The sequence below is a fragment of the Oncorhynchus kisutch genome, unplaced genomic scaffold (genome assembly GCF_002021735.2).
Source record: "Oncorhynchus kisutch isolate 150728-3 unplaced genomic scaffold, Okis_V2 Okis05a-Okis16b_hom, whole genome shotgun sequence".
Taxonomy (NCBI): Eukaryota; Metazoa; Chordata; class Actinopteri; order Salmoniformes; family Salmonidae; genus Oncorhynchus; species Oncorhynchus kisutch.
Window position 1 is genome coordinate 6,639,069 of NW_022261982.1, and position 18,472 is coordinate 6,657,540.

At 43.9% G+C, this 18,472-nt stretch overlaps 1 protein-coding gene across 2 annotated transcripts in view; it reads left to right on the forward strand.

The window, feature by feature from the left end:
* LOC109885285 (zinc finger protein 585A-like) overlaps nt 1–18,472 on the forward strand; it is a 38,484-nt gene that overhangs the window by 13,340 nt on the left and 6,672 nt on the right. Inside the window, exons 1-2 of one of the 2 annotated variants that reach the window (XM_020477130.2) lie at nt 13,626–13,948; nt 17,336–17,584. In XM_020477130.2, coding sequence (XP_020332719.2) covers nt 17,482–17,584 — 103 coding nt within the window. In that variant the 5' untranslated portion in view covers nt 13,626–13,948; nt 17,336–17,481. Of the gene's footprint in view, nt 1–13,625; nt 13,949–17,335; nt 17,585–18,472 lie in introns of those variants that run through there. The other variant, XM_031813548.1, reaches the window with a different exon arrangement.

Below are 18,472 nucleotides of genomic sequence, written 5' to 3' on the forward strand. Positions count from 1 at the left end.
AGACTAGTCACGAAAGTCAGAAATATGATCTTCATATGGTTGCACTCACAACACTCCCAGTTACTACACAAATGTTCATTTTGTTCGATAAAGTCCCTCTTTATATCTTGAAACCTCCATTTTGTTGGCACATTTTGTTCTGTAATCCAATGGCTCAAATGCGGTCACAAGAGGCAGACGAAAATTCCAAATAGTATCCGTAAAGTTTGTAGAAACATGTAAAACGATGTTTATAATCAATTCCCAGGTTGTTTTTAGCCTAAATAATCGATAATATTTCAACTGGCAACAGCGTCGTCAATATAGAAGAAAAACAAGAAAGGTGCGCTCTGCAGGACCCAGCTCTGGGGACATCCCACTATCCACTGACTCAATGTGGTCATTCTCCCTCATTTTTCAGAATACAAGCCTGAAACAATGTCTAAAGACTGTTCACATCTAGTGTTAGCCATAGGGAACGGAATCTGGGTCTTATCCCTTTAAATGGTGGATAGGCTTTCATTGGAAAAACAGCCATTTCAAAATAATGGCACTTCCTGGATGGATTTTCCTCATGTTTTTGCCTGCCTTTTCAGTTCTGTTATACTCAGACAATATGTTTAAAGTTTTAGAAACTTTGGAGTGTTGTCTTCCCAATTCTACTAATTGTATGTATTTCCTAGCTTCTGGTCCTGAGTAGCAGGCACTTTGGGAAGTGACCCCTACCCTTGTGAGGTTAAGGAGAAAAGCCTCATCGGTTCTCTGACCAGCTAAGAATAAAGTCACTCCATCACTTAATTCTCATCTCATAAAATAAGTTGTAATTGGATCAAATGAAGAAAGCGTAGAACACTGTAATCTGATTGGTTCTCACTGTGAGAGAATTGTGTAGAGGAGAGGGAGCGTTATAGATTTTAGCCTCTCTTTACTTTACCAATCAGTGTACACCTTCAGCATTTTAGCTAATTACCAACTTGGCAACTACTTACTACTTCTTAGCTATTACTTAGCATGTTAGCTACCCTTTCTCCTAAACCCATTTAACTCTATCTTAAACCCCTCACCCCTAACCAAGCTAACGTCAGCAACAACAAATTGGAATTCGTAACATATCATACATATTACAAGTTCGTAACATATTGTATGAATAGCAATGCGTAAAATAACATATGAATTGTAATTCTTAACATACGATACGTCCTACAAGTCGTATTGTACTGAACAACAATCTAAACGTAACAATTTCAAAGATTTACAGTTTGTATAAGGAAATCAGTCAATTGAAATAAATGAGGCCCTAATCTATGTTAGGTTACATTACATTGGACCTCCAATATAAACTAAACATGTAAAGTGTTGGTTTCATGAGCTGAAATAAAAAGATCCAGCACAAAAAGCTAATGTCTCTCAAATGTTGTGCACAACTTTGTTTATATATACTGTTAGTGAGCATTTCAGCCTTTGTCAAGATAATCCATCCACCTGACAGGTGTGGCATATCAAGATGCTGATAAAACAGCATGGTCATTACACAGGTGCACCTTGTGCTGGGGGACAATAAAAGGCCACACAACACAATATCACAGATGTCTCAAGTTCAGGGAATGTGCAATTCTCATGATGACTGCAGGAATGTCCACCAGAGCTGTTGCCAGAGAACTCAATATTTATATCTCTACCATTAGCCACCTCTAACGTCCTTTTAGAGAATTTGGCAGTACATCCAAACGGCCTCACAACTGCAGATCACATGTAACCATGGCAGCCCAGGACCTCTTCACCTGCAGGATTGTCTGAGGTGGTGGGGGGAGGGGCAGAGTAGTATTTCTATCTGTAATCAAGACCTTTTGTGGGGAAAAACTCATTCTGATTGGCCGGGCCTGGCTCCCAAGTGGGCCTATGCCTTCCCAAGTCCCACCCATGGCTGAGCCCCTGCCCTGTCATGTGAAATCCGTACTAAATGGAGTGGCATGGATGTTTTTGTAATATATAATACGTTTTGCTCTGAGACCAGGTTGTCCCTCTGCAGTATTCTGTAGGAAGGAGCTAGTAGACACTTTTTTTATTGAACCTTTATTTAACTAGGCAAGTCAGTTAAGAACAAAATCTTATTTACAATGATGGCCTGGTCAACCTCTTCTTCTCTTTAGTATTCAGTTCTTCATATTAGATCTGACAGTATGAATGGTTCTTATGGTTGTATTCAGTTCTTCATATTAGATCTGACAGTATGAATGGTTCTTATGGTTGTATTCAGTTCTTCATATTAGATCTGACAGTATGAATGGTTCTTATGGTTGTATTCAGTTCTTCATATTAGATCTGACAGTATGAATGGTTCTTATGGGCTGAGTGCCTGGAGTGTTTTTGTATGACTACAGTCAGGAGTTCTCTCTGACCCTGTGACGTCACCAGCACATTAAGTACATTCATCTTAAGATAGCCAGGTGAGACAACCACATATCACAGTAAACACATTTCTCCTCAATTAGTCAGTGTCACATTATTATTATCATTATTATTATTATTATTATTTGTATTATTTGTGGGTTTTTTTAGGGGGGGGGGGGGGGGGTACTCTTTAAAGACGTAGGTGTTTCAGACCATTTCGGGCAGATGGGCAGAGACTCTGCTTCACTGGCATCAGAGGGAAGCTGTTGCCACCATTGGGGTGCCAGGACAGAGAAGTGCTTTGACTGGGCTGAGATGGAGCTTGACCTCCTGTAGCAGTGGGACGGCCATGAGACCAGAGGTGGCAGAACTGAGTGCTCGGGTTGGGATACAGGGTTTGAGCGTGAAAGTAGAGATGGGGCAGTTCTTCTTGCTGCACCGTAAGTAAACACCATTGTCTTGTAGTTGATGTGAGCTTCGACTGGAAGCGAGTGGAATTTACAGAGGAGCATGGTGACATGGGGGAACTTGGGAAGGTTAAACACCCAGACGGACTGCAGTGTTCTAGATAAGTTCAGTGGAGACCCATCATTCAGGGCAGGTGAGCCACCTGTTTTGAGCCCCACAGCTTTAGCGATAAAACAGTGTGAAATTAATGATTTGTTTACAAACAATGTATAAAAACATATAATTGAGTTATTAATAAAGCTGCATACAAACATGGTCTTTTTTTGTATTCATGAGTACGGCAGCTCCAAAATGCAGGTCTTCAGCCTTCAGTGGAGGTGGGGCAAGCCCGCAGAAAATACGGAGCTTTGCGCCATGATTGGCTCAGTGTTCTGTCATTCATGGGGACAATCCGTCACTGCCAAGTCTAAGGGTAGTACTTGAAAATTCAAGCCCCTTGGGTGCTGCGAGAGTGTTACATTAGAAGTGCCCATACAAGAAGGCTCAAGGTCATTGTCCACAGATAAAATAACATCAAATCATGTGATATCTACAGTCGCTTTGATTGGACTGATCATGTCAGCATCATACTTTCAACATCTGAGCTAGCAGTCATCATCATGAATCAAGTCGACAGTCTACTGGCAAATCCTTTTTAATCTTTGTCTTATGAAGAGAAATAATGAGAAATTATAGATAAAACGTTGCTCATCGGCCATTGGATATAAACATCAAATTGAAAATTCAACAATTATTATTATTATTATTATTTACCTTTATTTAACCAGGTAGGCAAGTTGAGAACAAGTTCTCATTTACAATTGCGACCTGGCCAAGATAAAGCAAAGCAGTTCGACAGATAAAACGACACAGAGTTACACATGGAGTAAAAACAAACATACAGTCAATAATGCAGTATAAACAAGTCTATATACAATGTGAGCAAATGAGGTGAGAAGGGAGGTAAAGGCAAAAAAGGCCATGATGGCAAAGTAAATACAATATAGCAAGTAAAATACTGGAATGGTAGTTTTGCAATGGAAGAATGTGCAAAGTAGAAATAAAAAAATAATGGGGTGCAAAGGAGCAAAATAAATAAATTAATTACAATTAAATACAGTTGGGAAAGAGGTAGTTGTTTGGGCTAAATTATAGGTGGGCTATGTACAGGTGCAGTAATCTGTGAGCTGCTCTGACAGTTGGTGCTTAAAGCTAGTGAGGGAGATAAGTGTTTCCAGTTTCAGAGATTTTTGTAGTTCGTTCCAGTCATTGGCAGAAGAGAACTGGAAGGAGAGGCGGCCAAAGAAAGAATTGGTTTTGGGGGTGACTAGAGAGATATACCTGCTGGAGCGTGTGCTACAGGTGGGAGATGCTATGGTGACCAGCGAGCTGAGATAAGGGGGGACTTTACCTAGCAGGGTCTTGTAGATGACATGGAGCCAGTGGGTTTGGCGACGAGTATGAAGCGAGGGCCAGCCAACGAGAGCGTACAGGTCGCAATGGTGGGTAGTATATGGGGCTTTGGTGATAAAACGGATTGCACTGTGATAGACTGCATCCAATTTGTTGAGTAAGGTATTGGAGGCTATTTTGTAAATGACATCGCCAAAGTCGAGGATTGGTAGGATGGTCAGTTTTACAAGGGTATGTTTGGCAGCATGAGTGAAGGATGCTTTGTTGCGAAATAGGAAGCCAATTCTAGATTTAACTTTGGATTGGAGATGTTTGATATGGGTCTGGAAGGAGAGTTTACAGTCTAACCAGACACCTAAGTATTTGTAGTTGTCCACGTATTCTAAGTCAGAGCCGTCCAGAGTAGTGATGTTGGACAGGCGGGTAGGTGCAGGTAGCGATCGGTTGAAGAGCATGCATTTAGTTTTACTTGTATTTAAGAGCAATTGGAGGCCACGGAAGGAGAGTTGTATGGCATTGAAGCTTGCCTGGAGGGTTGTTAACACAGTGTCCAAAGAAGGGCCGGAAGTATACAGAATGGTGTCGTCTGCGTAGAGGTGGATCAGGGACTCACCAGCAGCAAGAGCGACCTCATTGATGTATACAGAGAAGAGAGTCGGTCCAAGAATTGAACCCTGTGGCACCCCCATAGAGACTGCCAGAGGTCCGGACAGCAGACCCTCCGATTTGACACACTGAACTCTATCAGAGAAGTAGTTGGTGAACCAGGCGAGGCAATCATTTGAGAAACCAAGGCTGTCGAGTCTGCCGATGAGGATATGGTGATTGACAGAGTCGAAAGCCTTGGCCAGATCAATGAATACGGCTGCACAGTAATGTTTCTTATCGATGGCAGTTAAGATATCGTTTAGGACCTTGAGCGTGGCTGAGGTGCACCCATGACCAGCTCTGAAACCGGATTGCATAGCAGAGAAGGTATGGTGAGATTCGAAATGGTCGGTAATCTGTTTGTTGACTTGGCTTTCGAAGACCTTAGAAAGGCACGGTAGGATAGATATAGGTCTGTAGCAGTTTGGGTCAAGAGTGTCCCCCCCTTTGAAGAGGGGGATGACCGCAGCTGCTTTCCAATCTTTGGGAATCTCAGACGACACGAAAGAGAGGTTGAACAGGCTAGTAATAGGGGTGGCAACAATTTCGGCAGATAATTTTAGAAAGAAAGGGTCCAGATTGTCTAGCCCGGCTGATTTGTAGGGGTCCAGATTTTGCAGCTCTTTCAGAACATCAGCTGAATGGATTTGGGAGAAGGAGAAATGGGGAAGGCTTGGGCGAGTTGCTGTTGGGGGTGCAGTGCTGTTGTCCGGGGTAGGAGTAGCCAGGTGGAAAGCATGGCCAGCCGTAGAAAAATGCTTATTGAAATTCTCAATTATGGTGGATTTATCAGTGGTGACAGTGTTTCCTATCTTCAGTGCAGTGGGCAGCTGGGAGGAGGTGTTCTTATTCTCCATGGACTTTACAGTGTCCCAGAACTTTTTTGAGTTAGTGTTGCAGGAAGCAAATTTCTGCTTGAAAAAGCTAGCCTTGGCTTTTCTAACTGCCTGTGTATAATGATTTCTAGCTTCCCTGAACAGCTGCATATCACGGGGGCTGTTCGATGCTAATGCAGAACGCCATAGGATGTTTTTGTGTTGGTTAAGGGCAGTCAGGTCTGGGGAGAACCAAGGGCTATATCTGTTCCTGGTTCTAAATTTCTTAAATGGGGCATGTTTATTTAAGATGGTTAGGAAGGCATTTAAAAAAAATATCCAGGCATCCTCTACTGACGGGATGAGATCAATATCCTTCCAGGATACCCCGGCCAGGTCGATTAGAAAGGCCTGCTCGCAGAAGTGTTTCAGGGAGCGTTTTACAGTGATGAGTGGAGGTCGTTTGACCGCTGACCCATTACGGATGCAGGCAATGAGGCAGTGATCGCTGAGATCTTGGTTGAAGACAGCAGAGGTGTATTTAGAGGGGATGTTGGTTAGGATGATATCTATGAGGGTGCCCGTGTTTAAGGTTTTGGGGAGGTACCTGGTAGGTTCATTGATTATTTGTGTGAGATTGAGGGCATCAAGTTTAGATTGTAGGATGGCTGGGGTGTTAAGCATGTTCCAGTTTAGGTCGCCTATCAGCACGAACTCTGAAGATAGATGGGGGGCAATCAGTTCACATATGGTGTCCAGAGCACAGCTGGGGGCAGAGGGTGGTCTATAGCAGGCGGCAACGGTGAGAGACTTGTTTTTAGAGAGGTGGATTTTTAAAAGTAGAAGTTCAAATTGTTTGGGTACAGACCTGGATAGTAGGACAGAACTCTGCAGGCTATCTTTGCAGTAGATTGCAACACCGCCCCCTTTGGCAGTTCTATGAGTGGTTTGGAAGGAATCAGTGGCTAACTGCAAGCATTGCAAAGCAATCATTAGTCTGCTATTCAGGGGAGTTGCTGTGTGGTCCCAAGTCTAAGATTAAGGGGCTCTTTTCCTAGTTTAAAATTGTAAACATTCAACATTGGCCGTGCTGTCAATGAAGCTTGATTTGTGATGCGCACAAAACAACTTACCTCTGTACTGAAAAATCTGACTTGAGTGAGTTCAAGACAACTGGGAACTCAGGGAAAAGCAAACTACGACTGGGAAAATACATTTTGAACTTTCATCCAACTCGGAATTGTACATTGGGAACTCGGGCCTCTTTTTACAGCTACGACCTGAAGATCACTGACGTCATCATTTTTTGCTGAGTCAAGTCGTCTTGAAGCACCACAAATCCAGAGAATGCCAGTTTGATGACAAAATATGCCCATGAAGAACTGCCGCGCCACCTTCCTGTTCAAGTGAGCACAGCACAACAAGGTGAGTCCAAAAATGTATTGTATGCTTCTGCATAAATGATGTAACATGCCAGGGAGATGTGTGTACTGTAGCTAAGAAAGTAATACCAAGTGTATGTTGTGTAGGAAGATGTTAGTAGCCCATGTGCCTCACCCTAATATTTTGGTCTTGTTTCACCTTTTAATTTTGCCTACTGTTCTGACTTGGTGGTTGACATGAAGCCTATAACATGTTTTTGAGAAATGTAATCATTGAATATTGTAAGAGCTTTCATTGTCTGCTTATATGCCCCTTAATTTATCCTACGGTTCTGACTTGGCGAACAAGGAGAACACTGTAAGAACGGCCAATGTTCTGAATTATGTTGCTGGACATTTCCAAAGTGCTGAACAAATAGTTACATTGACTACGTCCGTCCTAGCTCGCTCATTAATGTCTTAATTGAAATTACGGATTGCCTCTTATCGTCCCCTTATGCCATAGTTTGTACATCTCAAATGTCAGTAGAAACCACATTTGTTTAAGTAAGTCAGCCATGTTACTTTAAAAGACAGTAAATGAGGCTGAATGAACTGTTTCGTTGCCAGACATGGTTCCGCTGATAGACAGGTGTAGCAGTGGTAAATTGATGGGACTATGCTGTTTGGTCAGCTTTATGTAACAGTTTGTGTTACAATTAATGTATTGTTTAGTAATGTGTTGTGTAGTGGATTTGCTGGCATGCATCCCCCTTTTTAAAAGTTTGTATTTAATCTTTATTTAACTAGTCAAGTCAGTTAAGAACAAATTATTATTTACAATGACGGCCTACCCCGGCAAAACCCAGACGATGCTGGGCCAAATGTGTGCTTCCCTATGGCACTCCCAATCACGGTCAGATGTGATTTGGCCTGGCTTTTGCTCTGACATGCACTGACATGCACTGTCAACTGTGGAACCTTATATCGACAGGTGTGTGCTTTTCCAATCATTTGAATTTACCACGTGGACTCCAGTCAAGTTGTAGAAACATCTAAAGGATGATCAATGGAAACAGGATGCACTTGAGCTCACTTTGCAAAAATCGCTGAAGTTGGAGACTTTCATCTCCCTCGCCAACTTTAAACATCTGCTATCTGAGCAGCTAACCGATCGCTGCAGCTGTACATACTCCATCGGTAAATAGCCCACCCAATTTACCTACCTCATCCCCATACTGTTTTTTATTTATTTACTTTTCTGCTCTTTTGCACACCAGTATCTCTACCTGCACATGACCATCTGATCATTTATCACTCCAGTGTTAATCTGCAAAATTGTAATTATTCGCCTGCCTTTTGCACACAATGTATATAGACTCTTTATTTCAAAAAAATTATACTGTGTTATTGACTTGTTTATTGTTTACTCCATGTGTAACTCTGTGTTGTTGTCTGTTCACACTGCTATGCTTTATCTTGGCCAGGTCGCAGTTGTAAATGAGAACTTGTTCTCAACTAGCCTACCTGGTTCGGCTAGTTGGGTGGCGCAGTTAGGCTACCCGGGTGGCGCAGTGGTTAAGGGCGCTGCACCGCTGTACCGCAGCGCCAGCTGCGCCACCAGAGAGGGAGGGTTTGGCCGGTAGGGATATCCTTGTCTCATCGCGCACCAGCGACTCCTGTGGCGGGCCGGGCGCAATGCGCGCTAGCCAAGGTTGCCAGGTGCACAGTGTTTCCTTCCTCCTCCACGGTGTTTCCTTCCAGGTTGGATGGCGCTGTGTTAAGAAGCAGTGCGGCTTGGTTGGGTTGTGTATCGGAGGACGCATGACTTTCAACCTTCGTCTCTCCCGAGCCCATACGGGAGTTGTAGCGATGAGACAAGATAGTAGCTACTAAAAACAATTGGCTACCACGAAATTGGGGAGAAAAGGGGGTAAAATTCACTAAAAAAATAAAGGTGAAATAAAAAAATGAGGTATAAATTTGCTAAAATTTCTAAAAACCTGTTTTCGGTTTAACATTATGGGGTATTGTTGTCACGCCTTGGTCTTAGTATTTTGTGTTTTCTTTAATTATTTGTTCAGGCCAGGGTGTGACATGGGGTTATTGTATTGTCTTATTGGGGAGGAACTGGACGGAAAAGGACCCTGGGCTCAGCCTGGAGAATATCGCCGTCCCAAGGAAGAACTGGAGGCGGCTAAAGCGGAGAGGCGCTGGTATGAGGAGGCAGCACGGCGACGCGGATGGAAGCCCGAAAAGCAGCCCAAAAAAATTATTGGGGGGGGGCTTAAAGGGAGTATGGCTATGCCAGGTAGGAGACCTGCGCAAACTCCCTGTGCGTACCGGTGGGCTAGAGATACCGGGCAGACACCGTGTTATGCTATGGAGCGCACGGTGTTTCCAGTGCGGGTGCATAGCCCGGAGCGGTTCATACCAGCCCTTCGTATTGGCCGGGCTAGAGTGGGCATCGAGCCAGGTAAGCTTGGGCAGGCTCGGTGCTCAAGAGCTCCAGTGCGCCTGCACGGTCCGCTCTATCCAGAGCCACCTCCACACACCAGTCCTCCGGTAGCAGCTCCCCGCACCAGGCTTCCTGTGCGTGTCCTCGCTCCAGTATCACCAGTGCCAGCACCACGCATCAGGCCTACAGTGCGCCTCTCCTGCGCTGTCGGAGTCTCCCGCCTCTCCAGCGCTGTCGGAGCCTTTCTCCTCTCCTGCGCTACCGGAGTCTCCTGTCTGTTCAGCGCTATCAGAGCCTTCCTTCCCTCCTGCGCTGTCGGAGTCTCCCGCCTGTTCAGCGCTATCAGAGCCTTCCTCCTCTACAGCGCTGCCGGAGCCTCCTGCCTGTTCGGAGCAGCCTGTGCTGTCAGTCTGCAAGGAGCTGCCAGTCTGCAAGGAGCTGCTAGTCTGCAAGGAGCTGCCAGTCTGCAAGGTGCTGCCAGCCTGCATGGAGCAATCAGAGCTGTCAGCCTGCATTGAGCAGTCAGAACTGTCAGTCTGCATGAAGCAGCCTGAGTTGCCAGTCTGCAGGGAGCTGTCAGTATGCATGAAGCAGCCAGAGCTGTCAGTCTGCAAGGAGCTGTCAGTCTGCAAGGAGCTGCCAGTCTGCAGGGTGCTGTCAGCCTGCATGGAGCAGTCAGAGCTGTCAGTCTGCATGAAGCAGCCAGAGCTGTCAGTCTGCAAGGAGCTGTCAGCCTGCATGGAGCAGTCTGAGCTGTCAGTCTGCAAGGAGCTGCCAGTCTGCAAAGAGCTGCCAGTCTGCAAGGAGCTGTCAGCCTGCATGGAGCAGTCAGAGCTGTCAGTCTGCATAGAGCAGCTAGATCCGCCAGTCAGCCATGATCTTCTAGATCTGCCAGTCAACCAGATTCTTCCAGATCAGCCTGTCAACCAGAATCTTCCAGATCTGCTAGTCAACCAGAATCTTCCAGATCTGCTAGTCAACCAGAATCTTCCAGATCTGCTAGTCAACCAGAATCTTCCAGATCTGCTAGTCAACCAGAATCTTCCAGATCTGCTAGTCAACCAGAATCTTCCAGATCTACTAGTCAACCAGAATCTTCCAGATCTGCTAGTCAACCAGAATCTTCCAGATCTGCTAGTCAACCAGAATCTTCCAGATCTGCTAGTCAACCAGAATCTTCCAGATCTGCTAGTCAGCCAGAATCTTCCAGATCCGCCAGCCAGCCAGGATCTACCGGAGCCTACTACCTACCTGAGCTTCATCTCAGTACTGGGCTGCCCCTCAGTTCCGGGCTGCCCCTCAGTCCCGAGCTGCCCCTCAGTCCCGAGCTGTCCCTCAGTCCCGAGATGCCCCTCAGTCACGAGCTGCTCCTCAGTTCTGTGGGGTTCTGGGTGAGGACTATTAGGCCATGGTCGGCGGCGAGGGTGGATTATCCCAGGACGCGAAGGGGAGGAACTATGACATTTATGGAGTGGGGTCCACGTCCCGAGCCGGAGCCGCCACCATGGACAGACGCCCACCCGGACCCTCCCTATGGTTTTGAGGTGCGTCCGGGAGTCCGCACCTTGGGGGGGGGGGGGGGGTCTGTCACACCTTGGTCTTAGTATTTTGTGTTTTCTTTAATTATTTGTTCAGGCCAGGGTGTGACATGGGGTTATTGTATTGTCTTATTGGGGTTTTTGTAGGCATTGGGATTGTGGTTGATTAGGGGTGTGTCTAGTATAGGCTTGGCTGCCTGAGGCGGTTCTCAATCAGAGTCAGGTGATTCTCGTTGTCTCGGATTGGGAACCGTATTTAGGTAGCCTGAGTTTCACTTTGTATTTCGTGGGTGATTGTTCCTGTCTCTGTGTAGTTTCACCAGATAGGCTGTAATTAGGTTTCACGTTCCGTTTGTTGTTTTGTATTTTTGTATAGTTGTTTCATGTATCGTCATTTCTTCATTAAAGATCATGAATAACCACCACGCTGCATTTCGGTCCGACTCTCTTTCGACAAACGAAGAACGCCGTTACATTTTTCCCTCGTCAATATAAACACAATTGTATGTAATACATTTTCAAATAAGGCTGTAACGTAACAAAATGTGGAAAAAGTCAAGGAATAATGCCCTGTATATGATTCAAACTACAGATGTAAGGTTCTGAAGTGGTACACCCAATGGCATAATGGAAAATGCATGTCCAATGGTTCTCTGTATTAGTATTATCCACATTTAAAACAACTAGGTAGAGCAGAGAGGACAGAGCATGTGGCTTTGTAACACACCTTGGTAGAGCAGTGGTTATCTCTATTAGTATTATCTCTATATTAGTATTACCAACATTAAAACACCTAGGTAGAGCAGAGAGGACAGAGCATGTATCTTTGTAACACACAGGTGTTTCATCTCCACACTGGGATGATTTTAACAGTGCAACGCCTCTCAGGCCTCATGCCTCTCAGGTAGGAGGGTACCGGAAATAAATGAACAAAAAACACAAAACTAATGAAGGAGCACACAGTCACCAACAATATGTCCCTGTTGTCAATACTTTCAACTGACTCAGCTCGCTGTTACAGTACAGCGCCACCAAATTCCATTTATTAAGTAACCATCTGTCTTATGTAACCATAACGTAACATATCACACTATTTTGAGAGTCCCGGATTTATATTTACTACGTCACATCTAGTCTATGAGACGAGGCTGCACCTTAACCTACATTATACACAGCAGGTCAAGAGGTGTGTTTTCCCTTCAGCATCTACATGTGGCATAAACTCACCCACCTCACATCATGAATCTAAAATGGTTAACCTTGGCTGTGAGTGATGGGGAAAAAATGTGACTACGGCAATTACTTGAATAATTCAATGGATGTTTTGATTACAGACTTGATGAGTAAATTGTCTTGTTTAAAAAAAAACGTGACTTCGCAATGGGGCCATCAGTGGGAATTGGGCCGTGCTTCAGCTGAACTGCAGTACGGAAAATGCCCTCTGAGCACAGTGGAAAGCATGCTTACAGACTGGAAGCCTGGCCCCTTGATCCGAAAGAGGTGTAATTGCAGACCGCAATTAGGGGCGTTCTCTGACATCGGGTGTTTCATGATATCTACTTTACACCAATTGATGCTCCCCATTGGTCCGTGGCCGTTTCTTTTGCGTTGGGACAACAGTTGTTGACATCTTTTACATTGTAGCTAACCCTAACCCTTTTCCAAACCTTAACCTCAGTCTCCTAACCTGCCACGGTAATTCACCTAAATTGTCACTTTAATTATCCTAACCTGTAAGGGGCACACTCCAACACTCAGACATAGCCTGCGTTCCTAAATTCGCTCTGGCTATATACTCCGATTTCAGACCATTCTCTCTGAGTGCCAGAGGGAAGAATAATTGATGAAAAACGAACGCGCAACGTCCCTTGAATACGGCCGGTGTCAGTAAACGTCGGCAAAAATACGCGTTATTAAATTGTTGCCTGAAGCACAGTTAAAGTCACCAATGCTCTGGATAACATGAACACAGCCTAACCAGCTCTGCTAAGGCGAGTAAAATGGTCAGAGTTCTCTAATGTGTACTGAAAGAAGCGAGCAAGCTAGCCAATGCTAACCAGTTATCTTGGATGCTTGACTGCCGTTGTGAGGTCAGAACGCTTGAATCAACCCTCCTCCTCCGCCAGAGCGTCCAGTGTGGCTCTGAACGCTCCGAGAGCGATACGAACTGACAGTCTGACAACGCTCTGAATTTACGAACGACCAAGCGCACTCTGGCACTCCAGATTGAATTTAAGACCACATCCATAATTTAAAAATAAAGTATTTGTGTTTAGTGAGTCCGACAGATCAGATGCAGTAGGGATGCGCGAATTGAACAATTTTCCTGTCCTGCTAATCATTCAAAATCTAACGAGTACTTTTGGGTGTCAGGGAAAATGTATGGAGTTGAAAGTACATTATTTTCTTTAGGAATGTAGTGGAGTAGAAGTAGAAGTTACCCCAAAACTGCAGATACCCCAAAACTGCATACATTTTCCCTGACACCCAAAAGTACTTAAAATATTTGTACTTAAGTACTTTACACCACTAATTGGAGGGAATACTGACTGAAGATGTTCCTCCCTACGAGGCCCATGAGACTGTGTAGGGATGTGATTTGAATAGGACTGTGACTGAACGAGTGGGATGTTGTTATTTATCTATTTTTGTATTTTGTTTTGATGTCGTTGTTCCCCCTCCCCTTTTCAACATTGGACGTGTATATTTTTCTACAGTTTACTCACCGTACATTAGGTGGCGGCAGACACGTTATATTTGTGTAAATGTCAGTATACCAGAGAAGAAGATGACGCTGCTGCACTGTCCAAGTGGGGAACAGGAAGTTCCGGGTCGAAACGACAGAACGGTGCTGTTGTGTCGATAGTGGTTGTGTCCGTTTCAAATGTATCATTGTAGGTATGTAATAGCATGTTTAAACTTTCTAATGTCGAAAGAATATATAACATGCTAGGTAACAAATCCGTTTCACGACTGGTAATGGTTTGAATTGTATGTGTTATTTTGGAATCTAACCGAGTGAGTGAAGAACGTGATTAAAAACGATTTTACAAGTCACATAGATAGACTTTGGGTTTGTCTGAGTGTATGCACATAATTTCGTCAAAGTCATTTCATAAAGATTCAATTTATTTAAGTTCGTTTTTACATGTTCTTGGTTTTGTGTAAAATGTTTATGAGCTGGTAAATAGCCTTGTCCGAACCATCCTCTTCTCGCGAGTTTACATACACTGTTTCGTTAATGTAAACTCGCGAGATCAGGATGATTCAGACGAGGCAAGTCAAATGGCGGCTTCAACTGTTTCGGTCGTCTTTCTAGTAGTTTGCTTGTGGTGAAATGGCGACATGAGGCTGTGTGATAGTGTCAAAATAGAGGGAAGCTAACTGAAGTTATCCTTCACCATTTGGAGAGAGAGGCCAACTGCATGGAATGGCGTCGATTAATGCGGATGAATCGGAGCACGTATCAAACCCATTCCATGGAGGACCAAGTGTCTGCGTGTTTTCGCTCCACACCTGTACTTGATTAATGAATTAAGGTCACTATTTAGAAAGGAACTCCCCTCATCTGATTGTCTAGGTTTTAATTGAAAGGAAAACCTGATGAGAATTGTCCCTCAATAGAATGAGTTTGACGCCCCTGAAACAATGGAAATTGAGAGTTTGAGGACCAACAGCTGTGCTGGAATGCGATCAATGTGGGGGACAGTTCTGATGTTATTGAGCGGGAGGATCAGGGCCTAGTATGTGAATGTTCTGTAGTGGGAAGACATAGGAAGAACAGAGATATTGATACTGGAAGCAGGGGTGCATGGAGTATAGTAACTAGAGGCCCAAAGTAGGGAGCTAGAGTAATAATGTGTTAGAGTGGAAAGTTGGGATGGTGTTTGAGGAGACCACAGGGTCTCATTCACACCCTGATTAACCAAGGCCATAAAAAGAGGTGACGTTAAACTGGGACGCAGCCGTGTAAATGAGAACTTGTTCTGAACTAACCTACCTGGTTAAATAAAGGTGAAATAAAACATTGAAAGTGGTAGATTGTTAATATCTTGTGCTGGTCAGGTTCAGCAAGGGAAGATTCTTCAATTGGAAAATCATAATGGGACAAAGCTCAGAAGCCATGACCCTGGAGCTGATGCTACATTGAAGGGAGTAATAATCTCTGAGGTCCCAATATCTATGTCCATGGACAATATTGTTAAAGAACATGTGAAGGGAGACAGAGTGGTTGAAGCCTAAAGGTTGATCAGTAGGAAAGAGGGTTAAAGAAGTGAAAGCTTATCAGTGCTGTTGAGGTGTTAGAAGGTTTTGTCTGGAAAAGTACAGAATAGGATTCCTTAGCTTCAATGTCAGTGATTTTGACCCAGCCTCATCAATCAACCAATCAAATGTAGTTATAAAGCCCTTCGTACATCAGCTGATGTCACAAAGTGCTGTACAGAAACGCAGCCTAAAACCCAAAACAGCAAGCAATGCAGGTGAAGAAGCACAGTGGCTAGGAAAAACTCCCAAGAAAGGCCAGAACCTAGAAAGAAACCTTGAGAGGAACCAGGCTATGAGGGGTGGCCAGTCCTCTTCTGCCTGTGCTGGGTGGCGATTATAACAGAACCATGCCAAGAAACATCCCAAGAAAGGCCAGAACCTAGAAAGAAATCTTGAGAGGAACCAGGCTATGAGGGGTGGCCAGTTCTCTTCTGGCTGTGCTGGGTGGAGATGTTCATAGATGACCAGCAGGGTCAAATAATAATGGTGGTTGTCGAGGGTGCAACAGGTCAGCACCTCAGGAGTAAATGTCAGTTGGCTTTTCATTGCCGATCATTGAGAGGTTCTCTACCGCTCCTGCTGTCTCTAGAGAGTTGAAAACAGCAGGTCTGGGACAGGTAGCACATCCGGTGAACAGGTCAGGATCCATGACAGCAGGCAGAACAGTTGAAACTGGAGCAGCAACAGTGAATCATCAGTGTTTTTAAATGCCAAAGAATGGGACATGTAGCTGTTGACTGATGGAGCTTCCATGGTTGGTCCTGTAGTAAGAGGACCTACTGTCAGACTGATGGAGTTTCCATGGTTGGTCCTGTAGTAAGAGGACCTACTGTCAGACTGATGGAGCTTCCATGGCTGGTCCCGTAGTAAGAGGACCAACTGTCAGACAGATGGAGCTTCCATGGCTGGTCCCGTAGTAAGAGGACCTACTGTTAGAACTGGTCTTTCTACTAGTCCTGACATGGTTTCGAGGTCTGTTCAGAAATCTTGCGCCCATAAATATGCTGTGACCTTTAATAGTGAATAAAATGTACTTCATAGCATTCATATGTAAGCTTATCAACAACTTGGATTGTGTAAAGCAGAAATACCAGGTTTAAAGTTATCTTGTAAACTGCAGCAGAGTTGTTGGGGGTAACAGATGTTACTGTCGGGATGGTTTTTGATAATCTGGATAACCTGGGGGTGGATTGTCTCAGCATGATAAAGACCCCAATGTTTGCAAACACAGAAAGGGATCTATTGATATAGTTTATTGGGGGGTGTGGGAGGGTTTTTGGGGAAGGGGAGGGTGTGGTAGAAGTTAATAGGTTTTTCTTGGTTTATTTTCTTAGTACAGAATTAGACAGACCTGCACCTTAAATGTTTGTTTGTGGACCTCCATGGTACCATAGGAGGTCTGCATCAACAGACTTCCGTGCAGGTAGTGCCTCATCAGAGAGTGAACATTTCAGTTGCTCTACAGTTCTGAAGCTGAATGTAATGATTATCAGTTCTTTACATGTGTACTAATATTCAGACACATTCAGTTGTTTCTATATTTATCTATAATTCAGGGTTTTCACACGGGGCTTCAAGTAAATAAATATTAGTGCCTGAAAGTCCTTGAATTTGACTTGCCACTGTGTGACCCCATATAATTCTTAATATGGTGTGAACGGGAAATAGAATTGGTTTTTGTGAGTAAAATAATACAGTGAAGACAAGGTGATTCAGGAAAATAGTACATAGTGCTGCCTGAAACATACTGCGATCTTGTACTAAATGGTTTTTGAGTCATTCATGCATTTATGTGAACTTAGGAAATCTGCAATAGATTAAGTGCACTTATGTTGTGCAATTTAAAATGTGTACTTTGTGTCTAATGTGAATGAATGTTTTGTCAGAGATTAGCTACCTGATCTACTGAAATGAGATAATTGAACAAGAAAAAAGAGAAAATATTTTTACAAACACAGAATAAAGTGCCAGAACTGTCAAGAAAATAACTTTTGTGTCCGTTTGTCTTTAATACTACAGACCGACTCAGATTAAGTCTGAGGCCGTTAACATCAACAGTGAGGACAAACCCAGCCTGCTTCTCTCCTTCCACACTGAGTCCAAACCAACAGTCACTGGGTCCTGATTGTGACAGTGGAGCCCAGTTTGCACTGCAGGATCCAGAGATGGCATCAGTGAAGCTGGAAGACTGCAGTCAAACACTGGAGCTGAATGTCAATCTTAAAGAGGAAGAAGAGGAGGAGAAGATTAGGACATCTGTTAGTCATGGTAAGAGCAGGTTCTATCTAGCAGGTTCTATCTACAAGTTAACTTCATAAATTACACCTCCATAAGTTATGACCAGTCTATTGCTAGGTTGAATTCTGTAATTCTGACATCACACATCCCTGAACAACTCAAGACTTCACAGCGAAGCAAAAACAATTTAAACTTGTATCGCCAGCCTTTGCCCACACATTGTCTCAAGAACGTTGAAAATATTTAATACCCTCAATCACTAAGTTAGGCATAGCTCATTTCAAAATAGGCCATGGCATCATCACTGTCAATATTGAATTATAATTCTTCACGTTTTACCAGTGAAATGGCCAAGCTGCGTCTGCATGCCAATCGTTTGATCTCAATCAATTTCATGGGAATATGCATTTAAATCTTCTTGGATTACTGTTTAGTTAGAAAATTAGAGCAGATGGTGTTAAATTAAATAGACTTCCTGTATTTTGTTTGAATCAAAACACATTTTGCCTAATGGCGCGCTGTTGAGTTTGGGACTATTCAGCAAACCATCCTAAAATCTCCTAAGAAATTAGGTTTTTGTTGTAACAGTAATGTTATGCTAACAATAATATTTGGTTATGTGGGCTGCTAATTAATCATTAGGTGATCGTCCAAGACATTGATCTAACTTTACTAAACAAACACCATTGTGGCGGCGCATCGCACTATGAGGTCTACCTGTGTCGATTCTAAGATTCCTGGAACTACCGAAAGTGGTTAAATTCACCAAAAGGGTGTTTTGATGTACATCACCTGCAAATGTGAAGTTGATTGCGTTCAACCCTGTGTAGATCAATCAATTCTTAACATAAAGACTTTAAACCTAGGATTCTGTAAGAGCCTACCCCAAAGAGGATATGTGTTCACGTTCAGCTTCCT